At 40.2% G+C, this 23,174-nt stretch overlaps 1 protein-coding gene across 29 annotated transcripts in view; it reads left to right on the top strand.

The window, feature by feature from the left end:
- Positions 1–23,174, top strand: part of MGA (MAX dimerization protein MGA) — a 136,123-nt gene that overhangs the window by 88,338 nt on the left and 24,611 nt on the right. For 9 of the 29 annotated variants that reach the window (XM_059704652.1, XM_059704749.1, XM_059704646.1 and 6 more), the window contains 5 exons: positions 12,044–12,561; positions 14,783–15,080; positions 16,558–17,181; positions 20,662–20,952; positions 21,122–22,638. In XM_059704652.1, coding sequence (XP_059560635.1) covers positions 12,044–12,561; positions 14,783–15,080; positions 16,558–17,181; positions 20,662–20,952; positions 21,122–22,638 — 3,248 coding nt within the window. Of the gene's footprint in view, positions 1–12,043; positions 12,562–14,782; positions 15,081–15,712; positions 16,524–16,557; positions 17,182–20,661; positions 20,953–21,121; positions 22,639–23,174 lie in introns of those variants that run through there. The other 20 variants (XM_059704726.1, XM_059704708.1, XM_059704689.1 and 17 more) reach the window with 20 other exon arrangements.

The following is a 23,174-nucleotide window of genomic DNA, read 5'->3' as shown; positions in this document are numbered from 1 at the left end:
GGATAGGCCTGCAACCAAGGTACATGTCCTTGACTGGAATTGAACCCGGTCCCTTTGGTCCGCAGGCCGACGCTCTATCCACTGAGCCAAACTGGTCAGGGCAGATTTCATTCTTTTTAAAGGTTGAGTAATATTCCACTGTAGATATATGTGTACCATAGCTTTTTTTATTTTTGTTAATCTTCACCCAAGGATATTTTTCTATTAAATTTTAGGGAGAGTAGACGAGCGAGGGAAAGACAGAGAGGAGCATCAATGTGAAAAAAACACATTGATTGGTTGTCTCCTGCAGGAGCCCTGACCAGGGCCTGGGTCGGGGAGGAGCCTGCAACCAAGGTACATGCTTTTGACTGGAATCAAGCCTGGGACCCTTTGGTTCCTAAGCTGACACTCTAGCCGCTAAGCCAAACTGGCTAGGGCTACCATACTTTTTTATCCACTCATCTACTTGGGCTGATTTCAAATCTTGGCTATTGTAAATAATGCTGCAATGAACATAGTGGTGCACATTTTCTTTCTAACTAGTGTTTTGGGTTTCTTTGGATATGTGCCCAAAAGTAGAATTGCTGGTCATAAGGTAGTTCCATTTTTAATTTTTTTGAGGAACCTCCATCCTGTTTTCCACAGTAGCTGCACCAATCTGTATTCCCACCAACAGTGCGCAAGAGTACCCTTTTTCAATATCCTTGACAATACTTGTTTGTCGATTTATTGATAATAAACATTCTGAGAGGTGTGAGGTGATATCTCATTGTGCTTTTACTTTGCATTTCTATGACAATTAGTGACATTGAGCATCTTTTCATATGTCTGTTGGCCATCTGTATGTCCTCTGGAGAAATGTCTATTTAGGTTCTCTGCGCATATTGTAATTGGGTTCTTTTGTTTGTTTTTCTTTTGGTGTTGACTTGTATGTTCCTTGTATGCAGGTTGGGGCAAAAGTAGGTTTACAGTTGTATGTGCAACACAGTTTATTCTTGTATTATTATTGTTATTATTTTTAAATATATTTTATTGATTTTTTTACAGAGAGGAAGGGAGAGGGATAGAGAGTTAGAAACATTGATGAGAGAGAAACATCGATCAGCTGCCTCCTGCACATCCCCTACTGGGGATGTGCCCGCAACCCAGATACATGCCCTTAACCGGAATCAAACCTGGGACCTTTCAGCCTGCAGGCCGAGGCTCCATCCACTGAGCCAAACTGGTTAGGGCTATTGTATTATTATTTATTAGTTATTATTTTTTTTATCCATGAGCATGGTGTATGTTTCCTTTTATTAGTATCTTCAATTTATTTTTTTATTGTCTTATTATTTTCTGGATACAGCTCTTTTACTTCTTTGGTTAAATTTATTCCTACGCATTTTTTTTCTTTATTGAAGGTAGTTGTATATGGGATTGTTTTCTTAGTTTCCCTTTTTGATAGTCCATTAATGGTGTATAAAAATATATCTGATTTCTGAGTATTTTTTGTTGTATCCTGCTACTTTACTGAATTTATCAGTTCTAGTAGTTTTTTGGTGGAATCCTTAGGGTTCCTTATATGCGGTATCATGTCATCTGCACATAATGACAGTTTTACTTCTTTCCAATTTGGATGCCTTTAATTTTTTGTGTAATTGCTGTGGCTAGGACTTCCAGTACCATGTTGAATAAGAGTGGTGAAAGTAGACATCCCTGTCTTATTAGTAATTTTTAAAAAATATATATGTATTTTTATGACTTCCAAAATGGCGACCAGCAGGAAGTAGGGAGGGAGAGAGAGTGAGAGCGCAAGGAAGTGATAGAGGAGTGTGTGGATGCGTGTGGTGTGTGTGTATGAGCTAGGGACAGTTAGATTTTGCAGGTCTTCTAAGGGGCTGCTAAACCGGGCAGTCGTAGGCGGCGGAGTCCCGCTCCCTGCGCGGACACTCCTGGGCGGCCAGCACAGGCACAGTGACCACGCCATCTTGGGAAACAGAGCTGCTTGAGACTAGGATCCCGGCCTCAGCACCACCCAGTCTGATCTCAGACGCATACCAGGACCCTGCAGCCACTGGGGACAGAGACCTGCGACCACAGCTACAGACCTGCAGACATCAAAAGTTCAGAAATCCCCGCGGCAGATCCGTGAGTAACAGAGCCCATCCCCCCTTCCCGCAGGCTTGCGGGCAGCGCCAGAGTAACTAACTGATAGACCCACCCCTTGCCGGGGCCTCAGCACTCCAGGAACTTTCGCCTGGAAGTGCGCGAGCACCTTGGAACTGATCCTACGTGCACTGCCAGCTTCTGAGCCCTGGGCTGGGAGCAAACGCATGAACCCCAGGAACTGAGCCTACGTGCACTGCCGGCTTCTGAACCCTGGGCTGGGAGCAAAGGCGTGAACCCCAGGAACTGAGCCTAGGCGCACTGCCAGCTTCTGAGCCCTGGGCTGGTAGCAAACGCGTGAACCCCAGGAACTGAGCCTAGGAGCACTGCCGGCTTCCGAGCCCTGGGCTGGGAGCAATCGCGCGAACACCGGGAATTTGTCCCGCGTATCACAGGCCCAGGGACCCCGATTCTCTGGGCAGGAGGCAGCACCAAGCACCAGTGACTTGACTGTGTTTCTTTTCACCTGCGTCTGAGATTCTGATTTCCTGTGCATTCATACTAAGAGCCAATGACTCCAATTCTTGGTGCAAGGGCACACAGGGACCCTGATTCTCAAGGCAAGGTCGTGCGAAGCAACAGAGACTCTGATACTGGATTCTGGGGAACTCTGACAACTGGTGCACGCTAGGGGGCTCTGGTTTTCAACACGCTTCAGGGGGGTCTCTGTTTCAGCATGGTGCAGGCAGGGCCCCTGATTCTAAGTGCGCGTACAAGGCCACATTGAGCACTGACAACACTGACTCTGAGCGAGCCTGGTTCCCACCAACCCACAACAACCACACATCTTAGTGTCAGATCTCTTCAGTGACACTAGGGTGGTGGGAGGCTCCCACTGCACACAGCCCAGGCCCACGCAACTCGACGTTTGAACCATCGGGAAATAATCAGAATGAAGAGACGACACAACACCCAGAGGAAAGACAATGAGTAGTCACCAAGAAAGGACATTAATGAAGTTGAAGCATGCAACATGACAGAAAAAGAATTCAGAATAATGGTTGTACAATTCATTCACCGGATGGATGAGAAAATCAACAGCCTATGCAAGAATCAGGAAGAAATGAAAAGTGATATAGCTACAATCAAAAACACCATGGAAAGTTTCAACAGCAGACTAGAAGAAGCAGAGGACTGAATTAGTGAATTAGAAGATAAGGCAGAGAAACAAGCTCAATCTGAACAGCAACTGGAGAAAAAAATTAAAAAGCAGGAGGAGAGCATAAGGGAGCTTTGGGACAACATGAAACGAAGTAACATACACATAATAGGGCTGCAAGAAGGACAAGAAGAGCAGCAAGGATTAGAAAATCTATTTGATGAAATAATGTCAGAAAACTTCCCAGATATGGGGAAGAAAAAAGTTACACAAGTACAGAGAGTCCCAGGAAAGATAAACCCCAAAAGACCCACACCAAGACACGTCATAATAACGATGGCAAATGTACAAGACAAAGACAGAATCTTAAAGGCTGCAAGAGAGAAACAGAGAGTTACCTACAAAGGATCCCCCATCAGATTATCAAATGATTTCTCAACAGAAACACATCAGGCCAGAAAAGAATGGACAGAAATTTACAAAGTGATGCAAAGCAAAGGAATGAATCCAAGAATACTCTATCCAGCAAGGCTATCATTCAAAATTGAGGGGGAAATAAGAAGCTTCACAGACAAAAAAAGGCTAAGGGAGTTTATCACCACCAAGCCAGCAATGCAAGAAATGCTAAAGGGACTGGTGTAAAAAGAAGAACTAAAAAGCCCAGAAAGAAAGCAGCCACAAAAAGAAAAAGAAAAAAAAATAGAAATGGCTACAAACAAGTACCTTTCAATAATAACTTTAAACGTAAATGGACTAAATGGTCCAATCAGAAGACATCAGGTGGCTGAATGGATAAAAGAACATGACCCATATATTTGCTGTCTACAAGAGACCCACCTCATTAGAAGGGACTCACACAGACTGAAAGTGAAGGGATGGAAAAATATCTTTCAGGCAAATGGAAATGAAAAAAAAGCTGGGGTAGCAATACTTATATCGAACAAAATAGACCTCAAAGTGAAGGCCATAACAAGAGATAAGGAAGGCCACTTCATAATACTAAAGGGATCAATACAACAAGAGGATATAACCCTGATAAACATATATGCACCCAATGCAGGAGCACCCACATACATAAGAAAACTCCTGGAAGATATCAGGGGAGAGATCGACAACAATACATTCATAGTAGGGGACTTTAATACACCACTGACATCACTGGATAAATCCGCTAGACAAAAACTCAGCAAAGAAACAGCAATCCTAAATGACTCACTAGATCAGATGGACTTAATTGACATCTTCAGAACACTTCATCCCAAAGCCACAAAATATACGTTCTTCTCAGGTGCTCATGGGACATCTTCAAAAATAGACCACATATTGGGTCACAAACAAAGTCTCCCCAAATTCAAGAAGATTGAAGTCATACCAAGCATCTTCTCAGACCACAAGGGCATAATATTAGAAATAAACTACAATAAAAACAACTCAAAATACTCAAACACTTGGAAGCTGAATAGCACGTTATTAAATATTGATTGGGTTACCGATGAGATCAAAGAAGAAATTTAAAACATCCTGGAAACTCAACAATCCAAAACCTTTGGGACGCAATGAAAGCAGTCCTAAGAGGGAAATTTATAGCTCTACAGGCCTATCTCAAAAGACAAGAAAAAATGGTAGTAAATCATCTAAATCTACAGCTCAAAGAATTAGAAAGAGAGCAACAAGAAAAGCCCAGAGTGAGCAGAAGGAAGGAGATAATAAAGATTAGAGCAGAAATAAATGACATAGAGACCAAAAAAACAATACAGAAAATCAATGAAACCAAGAGCTGGTTCTTTGAAAGGATAAACAAGATTGACAAACCTCTAGCCAGGCTCACCAAGAAGCAAAGAGAAAGGACCCAAATCAACAAAATCAGAAATGATAGAGGCGAAATAACAACAGATCCCACAGAAATACAAATGATTGTTAAAAAATACTATGGACAGCTCTACTCCAACAAACTAGACAACCTGGAGGAAATGGACATATTCCTAGAAAAATACAACATTCCAAAACTTAATCAGGAAGAATCTAAAAATCTCAACAGGCTGATAACTATGGAAGAAATTGAAGCAGTCATCAAAAAGCTTCCAGCAAACAAAAGCCCAGGACCAGACGGCTTCACAGGGGAGTTTTACCAAACATTCAAGGAAGAACTAAAACCTATCCTCCTCAGACTATTACAAAAAATCCAAGAGGAAGGACACTTCCAAGCTCATTCTATGAAGCCAGCATTACCCTAATACCAAAACCAGGTAAAGACAACACAATGAAAGAGAATTACAGGCCAATATCCCTCATGAACATAGATGCCAAAATCCTCAACAAAATCTTAGCAAATCGGATCCAGCAGTACATCAGAAAGATCATACACCATGACCAAGTAGGATTTATCCCAGGGATGCAAGGATGGTACAATATCCGCAAATCAATAAACGTGATACATCACATAAACAAATTGAAAGAAAAAAACCACATAGTCATATCAATTGATGCAGAAAAAGAGTTTGACAAAATTCAACACCCATTTTTGATAAAAACTCTCAGCAAGGTGGGAATTGAAGGATCATACCTCAACATAATAAAAGCCATATATGACAAACCCACAGCCAACATCATACTCAATGGACAAAAACTAACACCATTTCCCCTAAGAACAGGAACAAGACAGGGATGCCCACTCTCACCACTCCTGTTCAACATAGTACTGGAAGTATTAGCCATTGCAATTAGACAAGAAGAAGAAATAAAAGGCATCCAAATTGGAAAAGAAGAAGTAAAACTGTCCTTATTTGCAGATGACATGATATTATACTTAAAAAACCCTAAAGACTCCATCAGTAAACTATTAGACTTAATAAAAGAATTCGGCAATGTAGCAGGATACAAAATTAACGCCAAGAAATCTGGCATTTCTATACACCAATAGTGAATGTGCAGAAAGAGAGTCTAAAAAAGCAATCCCATTTACCATCGCACCAAAAAAATTAAGCTACCTAGGAATAAACTTAACTAAAGAGGTAAAAGACCTCTTCTCAGAAAACTACAGGACGTTGAAAAAAGAGATAGAGGAAGACATAAACAGATGGAAGAACATACCATGTTCTTGGATTGGTAGAATCAACATCATTAAAATGTCCATACTGCCCAAAGCAATCTATAAATTCAACGCACTTCCCATTAGAATACCAATGGCATATTTCACAGACCTAGAACGTACTCTCCAAAAATTCATCTGGAATAAAAAACGACCCCGAATAGCTGCAGCAATCCTGAGAAAGAACAAAGTAGGTGGGATCTCAATATCAGACATCAAGCTGTATTACAAAGCCACTGTTCTCAAAAGTGCCTGGTACTGGCACAAGAACAGACATATAGATCAATGGAATAGAATAGAGAGCCCAGAAATCAACCCCCCAACCAATACGCTCAATTAATATTTGACAAAGGAGGCAAGAACATACAATGGAGTCAAGATAGTCTCTTCAATAAATGGTGTTGGGAAAATTGGACAGATACATGCAAGAAAATGAAACTAGACCACCAACTTACACCACACACAAAAATAAACTCAAAATGGATAAAGGACTTAAATATATGACGGGAAACCAAATACTAGAAGAATCCAAAGGCAACAAAATCTCAGACATATGCCGAAGCAATTTCTTCACCGATACAGCTCCTAGGGCATTGGAAACTAAAGAGAAAATAAACAAATGGGACTACATCAAAATAAAAAGCTTCTGCACAGCAAAAGAAACCATCAACAAAACAACAAGAAAACCTACTGCGTGGGAGAACATATTTGCCAATGTCATATCTGATAAGGGCCTAATCTCCAAAATTTATAGGGAACTCATACAACTTAACAAAAGGAAGATAAACAATCCAATCAAAAAATGGGCAAAGGATCTAAATAGACACCTTTCAAAAGAGGACATTCAGAAAGCCAAGAGACATATGAAAACATGCTCAAAGTCACTAATCATCCGAGAGATGCAAATCAAAACAACAATGAGGTACCATCTCACACCTGTCAGACTGGCTATCATCAACAAATCAACAAGGGCAAGTGCTGGAGAGGATGTGGAGAAAAAGGAACACTTGTGCACTGCTGGTGGGAATGCAGACTGGTGCAGCCACTATGGAAGACAGTATGGAGTTTCCTCCAAAAATTACAAATGGAACTCCCATTTGACCCTGTGATCCCACTTCTAGGAATATATCCCAGGAAACCAGAAACACCAATCAGAAAGGATATATGCACCCCTATGTTCATAGCAGCACAATTCACCATAGCTAAGATCTGGAAACAGCCTAAGTGCCCATCTATAGATGAATGGATTAGAAAGCAGTGGTACATCTACACGATGGAATACTATGCTGCTATAAAAAAGAAGGAACTCTTACCATTTGCAACAGCATGGATGGAACTGGAGAGCATTATGCTAAGTGAAATAAGCCAGTCAATGAAGGAAAAATACCACATGATGTCACTCATTTCTGGATAATAAAGACCATTATAAACTTATGAACAAAAATAGATACAGAGGGAGAGCTGCCTCGAACAGACTGTCAAACTACAGCAGGAAGGCCGGGGAGGCTGGGAGGGCAGGAGGGGGACGGGTAAGAGATCAACCAAAGGACTTGTATGCATGCATATAAGCATAACCAATGGACATAAGACACGGGGGGTAGGGGAGGCCAGGGGATTGTCAAGGGCCGGGGGGGAAAAAGGAGACATATGTAATACTCTTTGTAATACTTTAAGCAATAAAATATATATATATATATATATATATATATATATATATATATATATATATATATATATATATATTTATTATTATTTTTTTTTTATTGATTTCCGAGAGGAAGCGAGAGGGAGAGGGTAAAAGAGATAGAAACATCCATGATGAGAGATAATCATTGATCGGTTGCCTCCTGCATGCCCCACACTGGGGATCGAGCCTGCAACCCAGACATATGCCCTGACTGGATTGAACTGTGGCCTCCTGGTTTATAGATCAATGCTCAACTACTGAGCCATGCCGACTAGGCTGTGATTTTCTTTTTTAAACTTCTTTTTAAATCTCAATCCTATTTGTTCAGCTATTGAAATTTTTACTCAGGTTCTCAGTAGCTGTTGCTGTTGGAGAAATGGCAGAGGGAGAAAGGAAGGATTTACCTAGCAGAGGCTACTGCCTAATTTGGTGAGAGATAATGTCTAGGGAGTTAACTATTTGTTTTTGGTTTTGCTTCCTAAGACTTCAGACACTAAAGCAGCAGTGGTTTCCAACTTCTTTTTTTTTTTTAGAAAGCCTAATACATACAAAAAGTGAAAATGTTTTTGTAGTACCCTAAGGTAAGTAGAGGAGCCTGCTATGGTGGAGAGATCCTGCCTGAGAGCACGACTAGTATGAAGGCTGACGGAATCTTATATTCTGACATACCTGTAACTGTAGAACTTTGGTTGAGAGGCTCAGCTGCAGAAATCTTGGTGTCTAGTTAAGTAGACATCTAGTTAACATATAAAACATGGTGAATTGAGTGATCTGCACACGATGTAGAAGTGGAGCAGTCACATCTAGATGTACAAATGTATTTCAGAAGTAGAAAACAAAAAGTGATTCAGAAGTATTTGCAGTAGAAACTAGAGATAGAGTGCACTTTACGTGTGTGTGTTTTTAAACCAGAACACTGTTTTGCTGTTTTTTGGTATTGATAGCCTATCACATGTTACAAAGCATCTGGCAAGTATCTTTGCTTTGCCTATATGGATAGCAGAACATTAAACTATCTATATATATTAAAGCCAAGTGACCAGAACGACCATTTCCTATGATGCGCACTGGGGCAGCCAACCAGCCTGATCATCATCCCCCAATCTCCCGGGACCCCTTCCCTCCCCCTGCCGGCCCAGCCCCTGATCCCCCACCTTCACCCCTGCCACCGGCCCTGCCCGATTGGCCTCCAGACCCCACCTATGCACAAATTCATGCACCGGGCCTTTAGTACCTGCCGGGAGCCGGTCCATCCTTGCTGTTTCAAGGGACCTGGCATATATGGCATACTGTTCTTAATATGTTTGCTCACCTTCTTGGCACTATGTGTTTTAACCAAGGTCTCTGAGAAAGGTTGTTTTCCCCAGGTAGGGATTTCCCCCTGAAGTTAGGGAGGGAATAAAACCCCTCAACTAAGTGCCAGGCGGGTAATTAATCCCTTTAACTACGAACAATCATGCTTAAACTACATAATCTTTTCTCCCTGGAATGGAGATAAGAAACGCCCTAACCTTTGTAATAGAGATTGATAGGATTGAATCAACTGGTATAAATACAGTTGTAACAAGACAGAAACACTCAGAACTCAGAACTCATGACACAGATCTCAGAACACAGAACTAAGGACACAGGGCTTGGAAGACAGGACCAAGAGAGACAGCCTAGGCACAGAACCTACACAGAACATTCTCTAGAGACAGAAGAACTTCACTGGAGAGAGCATGCTGGAGGATCCTGGAGAGGGACTGGCCTCGGAGCCTAGAGACAGAGCCTAGCGGGAGAACATGGCAAGGGATCCTGGACTGAACCTGACTACAGAGATTGGCAGGAGAACCTGACTGGAACCTGGACACTGAACCTGACTGGAGTACCTGTACAGAACCTGGCTGGAGACCCTGACAAGCGAACCCGGCTATGATGATCAACTGAACGCTATCTCTGTATCGTTCCTTCTTCGCCGACTCCGTCCACACCTTTGGGGACCCCTGGACCCGCTGGGGTTGGACCCCGGCATATGGCGCCCGAACAGGGACCCCTAGGTAAGCGCTCCGCACTCGGGACGGATCGGACTCCACCGTAGGAAGAAGGTGGATAGTCTTCGCCGACTCCGTCCACACCTTTGGGAACCCCTGGAACAGGATTCCCCTAGGTAAGCCCCCCTCCCCCATTGAGAACCCCCACACTCGGGACGGATCAGACTCCACCGTAGGAAGAGGGTGGATAGTCTTCGCCGAATCCGTCCACACCTTTGGGAACCCCTGGAACAGGATTCCCTTAGGTAAGCCCCCCCCCCCCATTGAGAACCCCACACTCGGGACGGATAGGACTCCACCAGGGTGCTACAGACCCCCCTATAGAGGATAAGTAGGGTAAGAAGGTGGATAGTACAGAACTTAGATTGAGAAGATGTGCCATACTGAGTCCAAAGAAAGAAGACTCTGTATTGATTCTTAAATTGAGAAGATGTGCCATACTGAGTCCAAAGAAAGAAGACTCTGTATTGATCTTTAGATTAAGAAGATGTGCCATACTGAGTCTAAAGAAAAAAGACTCCGTATTGATCTTTTAACATATATGCTTGTTAGCAGAGGAATTAAGGTTACTCCCAGTCAGACAGAACATTTTATACAAGAAATACGTCCATGCTTTTCTGAGGAAGGAAAGGTGCCGGAAAGGTAAATGTAGAGGCATGGGAGAAGGTAGGCCCAAGGAGCCTTATCCTTAACCCCACTGCAGCCTTTCCACCCCGGGAAAGTGCAGGATTGGCAAGCTCTCCCTGGGGTGATAGATCAGGACTCAGGTAATAGCAGAAAGCGCCAATCCTACTCTTAAAATGGATACAAGAGAGTGTTTCAGGTTTTTCTTTTTAATGCCTGCTTTTAAAAAATAAAAAAGGGGGAATTTGCCGGGAGCCGGTCCATCCTTGCTGTTTCAAGGGACCTGGCATATATGGCATACTGTTCTTAATATGTTTGCTCACCTTCTTGGCACTATGTGTTTTAACCAAGGTCTCTGAGAAAGGTTGTTTTCCCCAGGTAGGGATTTCCCCCTGAAGTTAGGGAGGGAATAAAACCCCTCAACTAAGTGCCAGGCGGGTAATTAATCCCTTTAACTACGAACAATCATGCTTAAACTACATAATCTTTTCTCCCTGGAATGGAGATAAGAAACGCCCTAACCTTTGTAATAGAGATTGATAGGATTGAATCAACTGGTATAAATACAGTTGTAACAAGACAGAAACACTCAGAACTCAGAACTCATGACACAGATCTCAGAACACAGAACTAAGGACACAGGGCTTGGAAGACAGGACCAAGAGAGACAGCCTAGGCACAGAACCTACACAGAACATTCTCTAGAGACAGAAGAACTTCACTGGAGAGAGCATGCTGGAGGATCCTGGAGAGGGACTGGCCTCGGAGCCTAGAGACAGAGCCTAGCGGGAGAACATGGCAAGGGATCCTGGACTGAACCTGACTACAGAGATTGGCAGGAGAACCTGACTGGAACCTGGACACTGAACCTGACTGGAGTACCTGTACAGAACCTGGCTGGAGACCCTGACAAGCGAACCCGGCTATGATGATCAACTGAACGCTATCTCTGTATCGTTCCTTCTTCGCCGACTCCGTCCACACCTTTGGGGACCCCTGGACCCGCTGGGGTTGGACCCCGGCAAGTACCGAATAAGCTTTAACCTTGCTTATAGGTCATTTGTTAGCAAGGTAATACTTTTTCATGTAATAGGTATGGGTTTTTAGAACAGTATTAAGTAGGACTATTTCCTTTTTATTAGAAAGCCTAGTTAGCAGGAGAGTGAGGACTATTATAATCTGATTCTCTGGCATCTTTTTCCTGGAAAATTCCCAAGTTATGAGTGTTATGTTACCACTGAAAATACATGGGAATGGGACATTGGGCAACTGTTGAATTTCTATACCCCTGGTACTTTTCTGAGGACTTAGAGAAAGTAAAAATCTTTCAAAGTAGAGTTTAAATTGCTTTGATGCACAAATATCTTTCAATTTCTTATCAGAAAAGAGCTGGAAGTCTTCCTGTAATGAAGGGGAATCCTCTTCTACCTCCTATGTGCATCAGAGGTCACCTGGTGGTCCCACCAAACTGATAGAAATCATCTCAGACTGCAACTGGGAGGAGGATCGGAACAAGATATTGAGCATCTTATCCCAGCACATCAATAGCAACATGCCACAATCACTTAAGGTGGGCAGCTTCATCATTGAGTTGGCTTCTCAGCGAAAGAGCCGGGGTGAGAAGAGCCCCCCTGTTTATTCTTCTCGTGTGAAAATCTCTATGCCATCATGTCAAGACCAAGATGATATGGCTGAGAAATCTGGATCAGAGACTCCTGATGGTCCATTATCCCCTGGGAAAATGGATGATATCTCTTCTGTGCAGACAGATGCCCTGGATTCAGTGAGGGAGAGATTACATGGAGGCAAAGGTCTGCCCTTTTATGCAGGGCTTTCTCCTGCAGGGAAACTTGTGGCCTATAAACGTAAACCCAGTTCAAGCACATCTGGGCTTATCCAGGTGAGAATTATCTTTAATCTGGGTGTAGCACTTTTTTGTATTTAGGTAACATCTTTATTTTTCAGAGCCCTCTGGGGGCCTTATATAACTTGTTTTCACATTGCCTGGGAACTGAGTGACAAAATCATTATCTCTTTTTATAATAGGTCTAGGTTAGAAGCATACCTAGAGTGAATTTTTGTCACACTTATGAACAAATGTAGACCCTCGTCTCCTCAGAAAGTTTCTCCTCTTAAACTTCATTGTCTGGTTCTAGTGATACTTTGGCAACCAAGCAAGGATAGTAAGGGATTCAGTTTAGTTCTTGAGATTATTATTAGAAGAAAGCTTTCAAAATAAAATGAGATCAAATTGATTATAAAGTAGGCAGTATGTGTTTGGAAACTTGGAGAAAACTTAAGTAAGGTGTTATTCAAATCATAAAAGTTTTTTAAATGAGCCACAATTTGCTTGCTTAAGTACTTTTTTAAAATATAATTCATAGGGTTTTTGTCAGTATAATCATTGTTGTAGTACAAATATCTCTATCCTTACTGTTCAGTAATTCAGGCAGATTATATTAGTAAAGTTGCCCTAGCATGTAGAAAAGCCTTTGGAAAGAGAAGTTCTGAATTAAAACTTAGTCATAGTCAAAAAGGTTTTCTCCTCTTGCTCAGAGACATTAAATGCACTTTTATATCAGCATAGCAAATGTGTAGAAGTGTCTGACATTGTTGCTAAGGTTACTTGACTGTATTAGCTTGACCACTTCTCTGGGCTAAGGACTATTCCAATAACAATATGGATGATCTACTTAGTTAAAAACTTTTTATTGCAGTTTATTCTTGGTGGTCCTATATACTGCTTCTGTTGGTATTTCTTACTTCTTTAATAATGAGGAGAGCAGGGTTTTCTCTTTATTGCATTTATTGATAAATACTTTGAGAGCCAAGACTTTTCTGAAATCATTTCTAGAGAGACTAGACTCCCTGAAATACAGGCATAGAAATTTTGTGTTCTCTTCTGTCTAGGACTCAGAAAGCCATCATAAAATGTGAATTTGCATAAGCAGTCAGGCCACTGTGGGCTTTTGGGGAAGCTGCTGAGTATTCTTTAGAGCAAGTCTCTCAAAGGAGCAGATTACGGATATCTGATCTGGACTCCACAGAGCCTGAAGAACACAGCAAAGTTTACTTTAGGATAGAAAGATCACATTTTTTTGTACCAACGTAGGCATAGATATTTCTAGGAATAATCACAATTGTCTAGGAATAATCACAATTTTACCTAAGTTGCAAAGAGTAATTACGTTTTGTGTCCTTGGAGAGAGAATGGGTTGCTGTAGTGATCCTCCTCACCAATTCCCTATTAGTTTGGAGAGTTTGAGTTTTTCCAACTCCCTCTACCCCCTCCTCCTTTTAAATGATGTAAAGGAGGGACAAAAAGGATATCTTCTTTAGTCATCCAGCAATATGACTTAGAAAATATGGGTAAGAAACTTGGGAGGTTTTTGTTTTTCTTTCTTTTAAGAAAAACTTCCCTGCTGCCCCAAATAGGCAGTCTGTCAAGTCAGGCAATAGAAAAAAATCTTCATTCATTGATTTACTTTCTCCTGACAATTTAGTGACTATTTTAAAAATTACAATGAGTTTCTACTAGCATTTATTTTGAGCCAACCGCAAGTTTTATCCAAGAGATGAAGACAATATCTTCAAAGTTGAGTTTTTAGAAAACTGAGGTTACTTTGTGACAGGTTAAAGTAGACTCACTGTATAGTTCCCAAATGTTGTGAAGGGTAGCTTATAAGGACCCTTGTGAGAGGGCTTCATTATGCCTTCTAGTCTTGTCAGAAAATCTGGAGAATACTTTTAGTCATTTTTGCTGGTGATTGTTAATAACTTAATCAGAATTGCTTATTGACAAGTAAAACAATTGGATGATTGCTTAGATTTGACATATCTTTCACATTTCTGTGATGCAGATATGATGAGTTGCTAAGATTCTCTGTTTCCCAGTTACCAAAATGAAGGATGAGATTAGTTCAGAATATTAGATAATAGTATTTTTTTTTCCCACCTCCTGATTACTCAGATTATACCAAATGGGAAAAGCCCATTTCTTTTTCCCTTTAAATCTGAAAAATAGATTTTTAAAACCTTGTAAAAATGAAACCCCTGTCAAGGGAGATGAGTTAGCAAGAGAATTTTATCTTTACAGAATTTCTCTTTGCCACTTGTTTCAGGTTAATGGTAAGAGTTACCCGCAGGCTAAGTTGCTATTGGGACAGATGGGGGCATTGCATCCAGCCAATAGGCTAGCTGCTTATATCACAGGCAGGTTGCGACCCTCAGTCCTGGACCTCTCAACCCTCAGTACTGTCATCTCCAAGGTAGCATCCAATGCCAAGGTGGCTGCATCCAGGAAACCACGTACCCTGTTGCCTTCAACATCCAATTCCAAAATGGCATCCTCCTCCGGCACTGCAACAAATCACCCTGAGAAGAATCTGAAGGCATTTGTCCCGGCAAAAAGACCAATTGGTAAGTTGTGCTGTATATATGTTTTGGAACTTGGACTTGCTTCTTGGTCTGTGGATATAGTATGGGGGTTGTGAAAATTATTCTCAATGTCTGTCTTGCTCAAATATTTTGGGAATGCCTCTGATGACGTATAATACTAGATGAATTGAACTTGTTAGTTTTACAGTTATTGCCCAGACTTTTATTAATGCAGAAAAAAATGTAGGCTTTAAATTTTGTTTTTAATTTTATATTTAAAAGGAGAATACATAGTCTTAAATACTTTTCCCTAATTTAATATTTCTTCTATGAGGACTGGTGTTATTGGTACCAATCATATGTGTGTTCCTTGAACTTGTTAAACAATAGAGGTAGCAGAATCAAAGTGGGTTGAGTTTGTATAGGCTTAAAGTATAGAAGGCTCTTGGAAAACATAATTTCGGGAACATTATTCTATCATCCGTGTTCTCTGAATGAAAATCTTTTGCTTAACTTTAGTGCTAGAGTCTGTAATAAATTACTCTCTTGAAAGCCTTTGTGTTTTAGCATTGAGAGTATATACAATTGGTTTATTGAATTTCTTTTTGTTGTTTCAAATCTATTTAGGAATGTTAAGTAAAATTGTCTATTACTATATTTTTTTCCTCTAATAGGAAATTGAAGTCTCTGGCTGAATGCTGGAGTTATGTGAAGATGGAGGGATAGGCATTGTATGCCTTAAAAGGAACCCATTTTATCTCTTTTTTTATAACGTAGTGGTGATTTAAAAAATAAACAGTCCTATTCTGTCCTCTCATGAAAAATGTTTTCATACATGTTAAAAATAAGACAGTAAATCTAACTGTCTTATAAGAGGATTGCAATAAAGAGGTGGAGGTGCTGGGTTAGGAAGAAGTGGTGGAAATAATTTTTAAATTAGAGTTGTGGGTGGGGGATCTTTATCTGTTTGAAGTTGTGTGCTGCTGTATTATCTTTTATTTTAATTTTAAAACTTATTTTCAATCCTCACCTGAGGATTGGAACATTTTCACTGATTTTTAGAGAGTTAGAGAGAGAGGCATCGATGTGAGAAACATCTATTGGTTGCCTGTCGTACACACCCCTACTGGAGATTGAACTCCCATCCTAGGCATGTGCCCTGACAAGGAATCAGACCCACAGCCTTTTGGTGTATAGGACAATACTCCAACTAACTGAGCCACATGGCCAGGACAGCTGTAGTGTCTTTTTCGTGTCCTGGCAATATGGCTATATTGCGCAGACAAAAGATTTATAGTAGGAACACCGAATTTTAATTCCTTTCTTGTTAGATTTTAAAGGTTGGGCTGAGGGAAGTGTTTTGATTTCTGTGTATGGAAATTGACATGTATATTGTAGGTAGGTAGTACCCGTAAGAAGTGGACCCAGTGGTGCACACAATAAATGTTGATAAACACAATCACTAAGAGGATAAAATATGAGAACTGAAGATTTTTGACCTGCAAATTTTTATTTGCAGCGGCACGACCCTCTCCTGGTGGTGTGTTCACACAGTTTGTGATGAGTAAAGTTGGAGCCCTGCAGCAGAAGATACCTGGAGTTAGCACACCCCAACCCCTAACAGGGCCACAGAAGTTCAGTATCAGACCTTCTCCAGTAATGGTCGTCACACCTGTGGTTTCTTCTGAGGCAGTTCAGGTGTGCAGCCCTGTGACTGCTGCTGTCACTACTACCACCCCTCAAGTGTTTTTAGAGAATGTTACTGCTGTGACACCTAAGACTGCTATGTCTGACGTGGGAACTAAAGAAACTACTTATCCTTCTGGTGCCACCACTGCAGGGGTTGTTGAGGTCTCTGAAACTAATACCAGCACTCCTGTAACATCTACCCAATCTACAGGCACTGTGAACCTTATCAAAACAACTGGGATAACTACCCCCGTGACTTCAGTTGCTTTTCCTAAGTCTTTGGTGGCATCTCCAACCATAACTCTTCCTGTTGCTTCCACTGCTTCCACCTCCATAGTCGTGGTGACCACAGCTGCATCTTCCTCCATGGTGACCACACCAACTTCATCTCTTGGCTCTGTTCCCATTATACTCTCAGGAATTGATGGGAATCCACCAGTGAGCCAGAGACCAGGTAAGGCCTAGAGGTTAACTAGCTGGTTTACTATACAGCTGTTCATATAACTTTGTGGTTTGTGATAGGATTATAGATATATCAGGGTAACCGTGTAGGTGTTTCTGCTGTAACATGATACATGTATTCCTGAAAACCTTTGCATTCTGCAAAACTGAACACTAAAAATAAGAGAGCCCATGGTTAATGTAGGGTTAGGACAAATCACTGAAAATCTATGCAACCTTGTTATAGAGCACTAATAAAAACCATAAATGGTACCTTAGCCATAAATTGAACAGTTTTGACAGATGACTTAGTGGTGCTGGAGATTTCTTCAAGATATTAAAAATACTCAAACATTAGAATGGAAATGGTGGATGAAGGATACTGCAATGATACATATGGGAGTGGAGCTCTGAGCCAATAGTAGAGCAGCCATTAAGGTAGACACTGGAGAAAGTGCAATCTTTTGTGTACTGAGAGCTAGGGATGCACATCTCTGAGGCAAGCACACGAGGAAAGCCTTGGCTGTGCTCTCTTTTTAGGGGTGGGGTAGTGTATTTTTTTTCATTGAAAAAAAAAAGAAAGATTATAGGCTTCTACCTATGCTGCAACCAAGCTGAAGGCTTTTTCTTTGTCCTTGCTGAAGGTTAAAATTCTGGGTCCCTTGCTTAGTAAAAATCATTTGTGAATCAGTCCAACTCCCATATAACTGACATTATTCTCCTACTTAATTATTATACATGAACTGATTGAAATAGAAATAAGACATATTTCTTTGCTTAGGACTAATATTTTATATGCTTATCAACTTTTTAGTCAAAATTAAAATTTTTCTCTTGTTGACTTAGGTTAAGGGAATTTGGAATAGGAATATCTCACATTTTGGTAATTTTCTATCCTAATTCAACAACTAAAGTAAGTAGTTTTCTTAGTGTACTTGGAGAGGACTTTCTATGGAAAAGAGTGAGAGACTTTGCAGGCTTTACGGGGAAATAAATAGCCAACAGCAATTCTCTCTTGGTTAGTGATACTTTTACTACTAAATATTTTTACCATTAGTGACATGGTCCAAATCACTGCTGGTATTTGAGGAAAGAAGTGACTTGGATTTTGTTTATAAGTTGAAATTCTATTGAAAGGAGAAGTGAATCACAATATTAAATGTGTTTGTCTTCTGCTTCTCCTAATAAGCATATAAAATTTGTTAGTTTAATATTCATTTTTGGAAGTGAGATCATTATTGATGAAGCTGTTTTGATTTCCTATGGAATCTCAAGGTTTATATCTTGTCATGTTTTAACTAATCATGTTTCCTAATCCAACCTTTCTTTATATTTTTAATTCTCTCATGAAACTATAAAGTCATTTAGCTTTTTGTAGTTCATTGTTTCTTGGATTTTAGTCGCTCAGATTATATATTCATGTATCTTGCTCTTATTCCCCTTTGTACTATATTGACTTAATATTTTTATTTAAATCAACTCATTATTTAAGTTTGCTTGCTTGTTTATTTTTGTTAATTTTCACCCAAGGATATTTCTTCCACTGAATTTTAGAGAGGGAAGGTGCGGGGAAGAGAGAGAGAGAAACATCAATGTGAGAGAGACACATTGATTGGTTGCCTCCCACATGCAGGTGCCCTGACTGGGGCCAGGCATCAAACCTGAAATCTAGGTATATGCCCTTGACCAGGAATCAAACCCATGACCCTTCAGTGCACAGGCTGACACTCGAACCACTGAGCCATACCAGCCAGGCTTTAAGTTTGTTTGTTTATATATATCATTTTAAATCCTCACCTGAGGAGTAAGGATATTCTTTTTAGAAACAGTGGGAGAGGAGAGGAAAGGAGAGAGGGAGAGAGAGAGAAAGACAGAGAGAAGGAGAGAGAGACATTGATGTGTAAGAGTAATTTAATTTTGAATCATTCTCCAGATCATAATTTAAATAGAAATGTTCAGGAAATTAATGCTTTAATATGTTTCTTAATTCACATACTATACATGAATGTTTTTAAATTGCACACTATTTTTTTTTTTTAAGAATTAGTTTGTTCTCTGTGTTTTATTTTGTTTTCAAGAGAAGTCCTGGATCTTCTATATGTAATTTGTCATGTAAATGTTAGGAATATGACTTTCTTTTAGAAATTTGATGTTTCATGGACAGAATGCCTATCTGATGGGATATTATATGTTAAATTAAATCTGAATATTGTTGGTTTGTTGATTTTTCTATTTAGTGACAAAAGATTTATTAATAATGTTAGGTAATTTCCCTAATTTGAATGGTAATATTAGACCAGTTTCATTTATGCTTATTATTATTATTCCTACCTTTTCATCCCCTTGATCAGAAATCTATCTATACATTACTCGTATTATTTTTCCTATGTCTTTAGTATTTCTAAATATCTCTTCCAAACATTAAAGTGCATCTCTAGGTACTATTAATGGTTTTAAATCTCTCAATTCACATCTTCTGCATTAAACTTTTGCTTTTCTGTTTGTTTTAAAACTATCTTTTGCCTCTTCCTAACCAGGCTTTATTTCCCTGTTTCTTCAATGTCTCTTACTTTCATTCTATTTTTTTGGGCGGGGGGTATGCATTTTTTTCTTTGTGAAAAACAATTTCCACAAATTTAAAAAAATATATTGTATTGATTTTTTACAGAGAGGAAGAGAGAGGGATAGAGAGTTAGAAACATTGATGAGAGAGAAACATCGATCAGCTGCCTCCCGCACACCCCTCTCTGGGGATATGCCCGAAACCAAGAAACATGCCCTTGACAGGAATTGAACCTGGGACCCTTCAGTCCAAAGGCTGACGCTCTATCCACTGAGCCAAACCAGTTAGAGCTCCACAAATTTTTACACTGTTGATTTGTCAGTGAATTTTAAAAGCCAAGAAGTTTGAAGTTTTTTATACTTTATGACTTTTAGTTTTTGACTTTATCTTATTTGATCATGCCCTGTGAAACTAAGTCTTAAGACTAGTAAATATTAACAGCCTGAATTTTAAAGTTGAAGAAGAGAATTTATCATGAATGATCTCTTTTTTTTTTTTCAAAGGTTGAAATTTATTGAAGAACAAGTACAGAGTACCACGTGGAGAGGGGGAAAGAATCTCACAACACAGACTCCCACATGGGGAGGGGGAAAGAGTCCCCCCTCTTTAGCTTTAATGATAATCCAGATTTAGAGGGCTGCCCATGTTTTTCATTAGGCAGCATTGTCTTTTTAAGGGCACCTCTTGACAGTTGATGCTTTTTTTATTTTCCAGTCTAAATGTAAGGCTCTGCAGTGTCTGGTTAATACTTTTAAGATAAATTGTTCTCAGCCATAGGACTACTAAATAGTGTATCATAGAGGTACAGGATTTCAACAACTTTATAATTCAGATTAGAAGTTATTTGTAGCATGGTCAGATCTTACAATTTTTTTCCTACATGTGTTAAAGGGAAATTCTGATACTATGTTTCTATTTTCTGTTTTTCAGAAAATGCCCCTCAAATTTCAGTGGCTACTCCACAGGTTTCTCCTAACCCAGTGAAACGTGCTGGACCTCGATTGTTGTTGATTCCAGTGCAGCAGGGTTCTCCTAATGTCAGACCTGTCTCAAACACACAACTTCCAGGACACCGGATGGTCTTGCAGCCTATTAGGAGCCCAAGTGGAATGAACCTATTCAGGCACCCTAATGGGCAGATTGTTCAGCTCCTCCCTTTGCATCAGCTTCGAAGCTCTAATACCCAACCCAACTTACAGCCTGTCATGTTTCGTAACCCAGGTATAAAACGAGATCTTTTGATGAGTTTTTCTTTGGTTGAATTATTTGGCCATATAGTATATTAATACACCAGGATTGGTCTCTCAGAATCATCTGTTCAAAAAGAAAAGTATACTTTGGAAGTCTTGATATGGGCAGTGGTGATTTAATGTTTTCTTTTTCTTACCAGGGTCTGTGGTGGGAATCCGGTTACCCACTCCTAAGCCTTCAGAGACTCCACCAACTACTGCTTCATCCTCTACTTTTTCTGTTATGAGTCCTGTAATTCAAGCTGTTGGGGCTTCTCCAGCAGTGAATGTCATCACTCAGGCACCATCATTGCTTTCTTCTGGACCTAGTTTTGTGTCTCAGTCTGGTACATTGACCCTGAGGATTTCCCCTCCTGAGCCACAAAGCCTTGCAAATAAAACAGGCTCTGAAACCAAGATAACCTATAGCTCAGGAGGGCAGCCTGTTGGTACAGCCAGCCTCGTTCCTCTCCAGTCTGGTAGTTTTGCCTTGTTGCAGCTCCCAGGACAAAAGCCTGTTCCCAGCTCCATTCTTCAACATGTTGCTTCTCTTCAGATGAAGAGAGAATCCCAGAATGCAGACCAGAAAGATGGAACATGCTTTTTAAAAAGAGAGCAGGAAACTAAGAAGGCAAAGGCCCTACAGTCAGATGGAGAAGCTGTAGACTCTGAGGCTAATGCTATAAAGCAAAACTCAGGAGCTACTGCCTCAGAAGAAACTCTGAATGATTCCTTGGAAGATGGGGGTGATCATTTAGATGAAGAATCCCTGATAGAAGAAGGTCCTGCAACTGTTACACCTTCTGGGCACTCCTGTAGCACTGGGTCACTCACAAGTGAAGACTGTAAAGATGCTAATGAAGGTGGGATTAAGAATCATAATAGTTCTAAAGAAAAACTGACTCTTCTAGAAGTTAAGACCATTTCTGAAAGAGCCAATAATATGACAGTCCAAAGTATAAGTAATGTGCAGCTTAAAAAACTGGGTAATGTGAAAGTGGAACAGCAGAAAGGATTAGACAGTTCAGAGGAGAAATCAAACAAATTTCCACTTATCTCTAAGGAAGACTGTAAACTTGAATTATCAGGGAGCATAGTTGTGGAGGAGCATCAATCTAATCCACAGTCAGAGGCCAAGGAGAAGGGATGTGGAGACTTTCTAATGGACAGTCTTAAGGAAAGATGGAGAAAACACCTGAAGGGCCCATTGACCCAGAAATGTATTGGAACTTCACAAGAATGCAAGAAAGAGGCAGATGAGCAGTTAATTGAAGAAACAAAGACTTGTCAGGAAAATTCAGATGTGTTTCAACAAGAACAATGCATCTCTGGTTTACTTGGGAAAAGTGAAACTACTGAGAATACCAGAGTTTTAAAAACTGAATGTGATTCTTGGAGTAGGATTTCTAGTCCTGCAACCTTTGCCATTGTTCCTAGAAGAGCTACAAAAGGGAGCCGAGGTGAAGGACATTTTCAGGATCATGTACTGCTCTCAAGAGAACAGACACAACCAAAGCAAGAGAAGAAGGGTGGGAGAAGCAGTGCCGACTTCAGTGTTTGGGATTTGGAAGAAGACGACGAGGAAGATGAGAATGAGAAAACCGATGATTCTATTGATGAGATTGTGGATGTTGTTTCTGACTACCAGAGTGAGGAGGTTGATGATGTAGAAAAGGTGGTGAGCCCATTTTTGTTGTGACTGAAACCTCAAGGATTTAAATGATTTATTAGAGACAGTAGCTTTTCAGAAGATCACTAAGACCTTGATACATTCAATTGGATGCCTAGATTTAGATCATGATTAAATGACTTTGTAGTTTTAGGCTGTGTCAGTCAGGTAACATTTATTGAGCTTATATTGTTCTTTGAGATTTGTCTGATATTATGGAAAGGCTGGCTTAAGCCTTTTGGAGATAGATGCTTGTGATGCTTAGGTTTAAAAAAGGAAATCCTGAAACCACTACTACCATTTGATCCCAATTATTTTTTGACATTTTCTATATAAAGTGATTGTAGCTTATCTGGTAGATACATAAAAAACAGAGTGATGGGTGACCTTAGAACTGGGGGAGAACTTATCTACCTGTACTTAAGATACATGTTCTTTTTGGAGAACAATGGAAAATACCAATATTTTAATATGATTGTGCCTTAAGTTTTTCTTTATCTCCTAAAATTAAATAGTTTTTAGAATTTATATTCTGAACTTCGGTG

The sequence above is a fragment of the Myotis daubentonii genome, chromosome 1, assembly GCF_963259705.1.
Source record: "Myotis daubentonii chromosome 1, mMyoDau2.1, whole genome shotgun sequence".
NCBI lineage: Eukaryota > Metazoa > Chordata > Mammalia > Chiroptera > Vespertilionidae > Myotis > Myotis daubentonii.
This window is presented reverse-complemented; position numbering and strand designations above follow the sequence as displayed.